This window comes from Octopus bimaculoides, chromosome 1, assembly GCF_001194135.2.
Source record: "Octopus bimaculoides isolate UCB-OBI-ISO-001 chromosome 1, ASM119413v2, whole genome shotgun sequence".
NCBI lineage: Eukaryota > Metazoa > Mollusca > Cephalopoda > Octopoda > Octopodidae > Octopus > Octopus bimaculoides.
The window spans coordinates 99,358,349-99,361,057 of NC_068981.1; the positions used below are offsets into that span (position 1 = coordinate 99,358,349).

The 2,709-nt window shown below is 36.5% G+C and overlaps 1 protein-coding gene across 1 annotated transcript in view; it reads right to left on the reverse strand.

The window, feature by feature from the left end:
- The window catches only part of LOC106879279 (shiftless antiviral inhibitor of ribosomal frameshifting protein homolog), a 96,342-nt gene that overhangs the window by 20,389 nt on the left and 73,244 nt on the right, over window positions 1–2,709 (reverse strand). Inside the window, exon 2 of the mRNA XM_052968608.1 lies at window positions 2,174–2,285. Within this exon, the coding sequence (XP_052824568.1) occupies window positions 2,174–2,285 (112 nt within the window). The remainder of the gene's footprint in view (window positions 1–2,173; window positions 2,286–2,709) is intronic.

The following is a 2,709-nucleotide window of genomic DNA, read 5'->3' on the forward strand; positions in this document are numbered from 1 at the left end:
TATATAGATAGATAGATAGATAGATAGATAGATGAGGAGGCAGCAATTAAGTAAGTATGGAACAGTAACATGGATATGATACTCTGGAAGAAACTTGCTCAGATTAGTAAGGAGACTGAAGTGAACTACCTTGACATCATAATCACAGTTGGAACAGAAAATCTGTTCTCACAGATAAACATCTCATTCTATATAAACAAAAGTGTTTGGCACAGAATAAGTTACATAGCTATTGATGTACAAAGACCATAAAAGGGAGATAAGTAAGATATGGAGTATAAAAGCAAAAAGAAGTATGAATAATAAATAACTGGTGCAATGGATATGAAAAAAGGGAATGTGAATAAAAATATAAACCTCACACTAAAATTCACAACTTACACACAGTCCATGAAACAGTCTAACTAGAGACAGTACACATTAACAAAGCGCTATGTAACGAAATAAGCTGATATAAGTTTTATGATCAGATGGAGGAAAAATAAGAGACTTTTGTTAGGTTTATTACATTTACATTATTTTCTGATAGTAATATCACAGAAACAGATTAACAGTAATATAGACTGTTTAGAAGTTGTCAAGAAATGTCAGTTATGTTCAAGAGAAAAAAATGGTTTTTCTGATAAGGGAAAAGTCGTGATTACATGTTAACATCAGTTATCTAATTTTGAACACAGCTGTCAAATGAAAGTTTTGAATTACAGACTAAAAGATAAAGAAATAAATTAAGGAACTTCTGTCAGAAAGTAAGGCAAATATTTAGTCAAAAGCCCTAAACAATCAATTAAAATATTATGTGTGGGTGGTGGTAGTGGTTGCGACAGTGGTGGTAACATTTAATATTGTAAGAGATGGCTTTTGAATGGCATCTTTGAGAGAGGGAAAGATGTAGCACTTGATGGAAATTAGGTCATGATTGAAAAGTTATGAGTAAATAAAACTTTTACAGCCAGCTGGAATGCTTCAACTGGTGTTCACAGAAGACTGATAGCACTATCTATATTTTGATGCTAGATATATACCTAGTTGTTATTTTCAATTGCTGCGGGTGGCACATAAAATACACCATTTTGAGCGTGGCTGTTGCCAGTACCACCTGACTGGCCTTCGTAGGATTTTCGAGCGAGATCGTTGCCAGTGCCCCTGGACTGGCTCTTGTGTGGGTGGCACATAAAATACACCATTTTGAGCGTGGCCATTGCCAGTACCGCCTGACTGGCCTTCGTGCGGGTGACACGTAAAAGCACCCACTACACTCTCTGAGTGGTTGGCGTGAGGAAGGGCATCCAGCTGTAGAAACTCTGCCAAATCAGATTGGAGCCTGGTGTTGCCATCCGGTTTCACCAGTCCTCAGTCAAATCATCCAACCCATGCTAGCATGGAAAGCGGACGTTAAACGATGATGATGATGATGATGTTGTTTAACATTAAGTTGAGCCAGGTCAAGCAGACCTATAATCATAGACATTCCAGCCATGATCATCATACTTTTTAAAGGCAGATATAATGTACCTTAAACTACATTATCCAATATGTCTTTTAGCCACCTTTAACATTATATATGAACAAATTCAGTAAGTTACTAGAAAGGGTAGGATCAGAAACTGAAATGCTGAGTTGTTAGAGTATGATAATAACTCTCTTGATGAGCTCTTACTCAACAACATCCTACTTGAATATTTATTTAAATTATAAAAGTAAAGACTTAATTAATATTAGTTGTGTAAAATAAATTCTAAACATTCATAACAATTGCCTTAAAAGTTTAATCACAACAATGTCTCAATGATGTACATGTGAGTGCTTGTTCATTCACTGTCATATTGATGTGCACATGTAATATTTTTACATTCTCTCTTACTCTGTCATCTAATTCATTATGAATTAATTTAAATATGGAATTACTTGTCTATTTCTTCACTCGTATCATGCCTTACCACCTTAAGAAAAATATAAAAGGGATCATATTAGATAATATGGTCCTAGATATACTAGGGTTGAAGGAGGGATAGGATAATGACAGCTGGGATGTTTTTAATTATAGATCAGTTCAGTCTTGGCTGAACTGGGCTTAAACAGCATCAACACTTCTCATCAGTCTAGAGATGCTTCCAAGAGCCATAAGTACTTTCACATATCGATTGAACTAAATAAATAAATAAGGTATACTTACAGGATAGAATGTAGAACACTGTAGGTCCTTGTTCAAAGTCATTTAACTGCAACAGTTTCTCTACCTCTTCATTGGTAAATCGACCATGGAACAGTTCTCGTAAACGTAGAACCTACAACACAAAAAAAATTGGAGGATGTATGTATGTATTAATATACTCTCTCTTTTACTCTTTTACTTGTTTCAGTCATTTGATTGTGGCCATGCTGGAGCACCGCCTTTAGTCAAGCAAATCAACCCTGGGACTTATTCTCTGTGAGCCCAGTACTTATTCTATCAGTCTCTTTTGCCGAACCACTAAGTTACAGGGACATAAACACACCAGCATCGGTTGTCAAGCAATGCTAGGGGGACAAACACAGACACACACACATATATATACATATATACGACAGGCTTCTTTCAGTTTCTGTGTACCAAATCCACTCACAAGGCTTTGGTCGGCCCGAGGCTATAGTAGAAGACACTTGCCCAAGATGCCACGCAGTGGGACTGAACCCGGAACCATGTGGTTGGTAAGCAAGCTACTTACCACA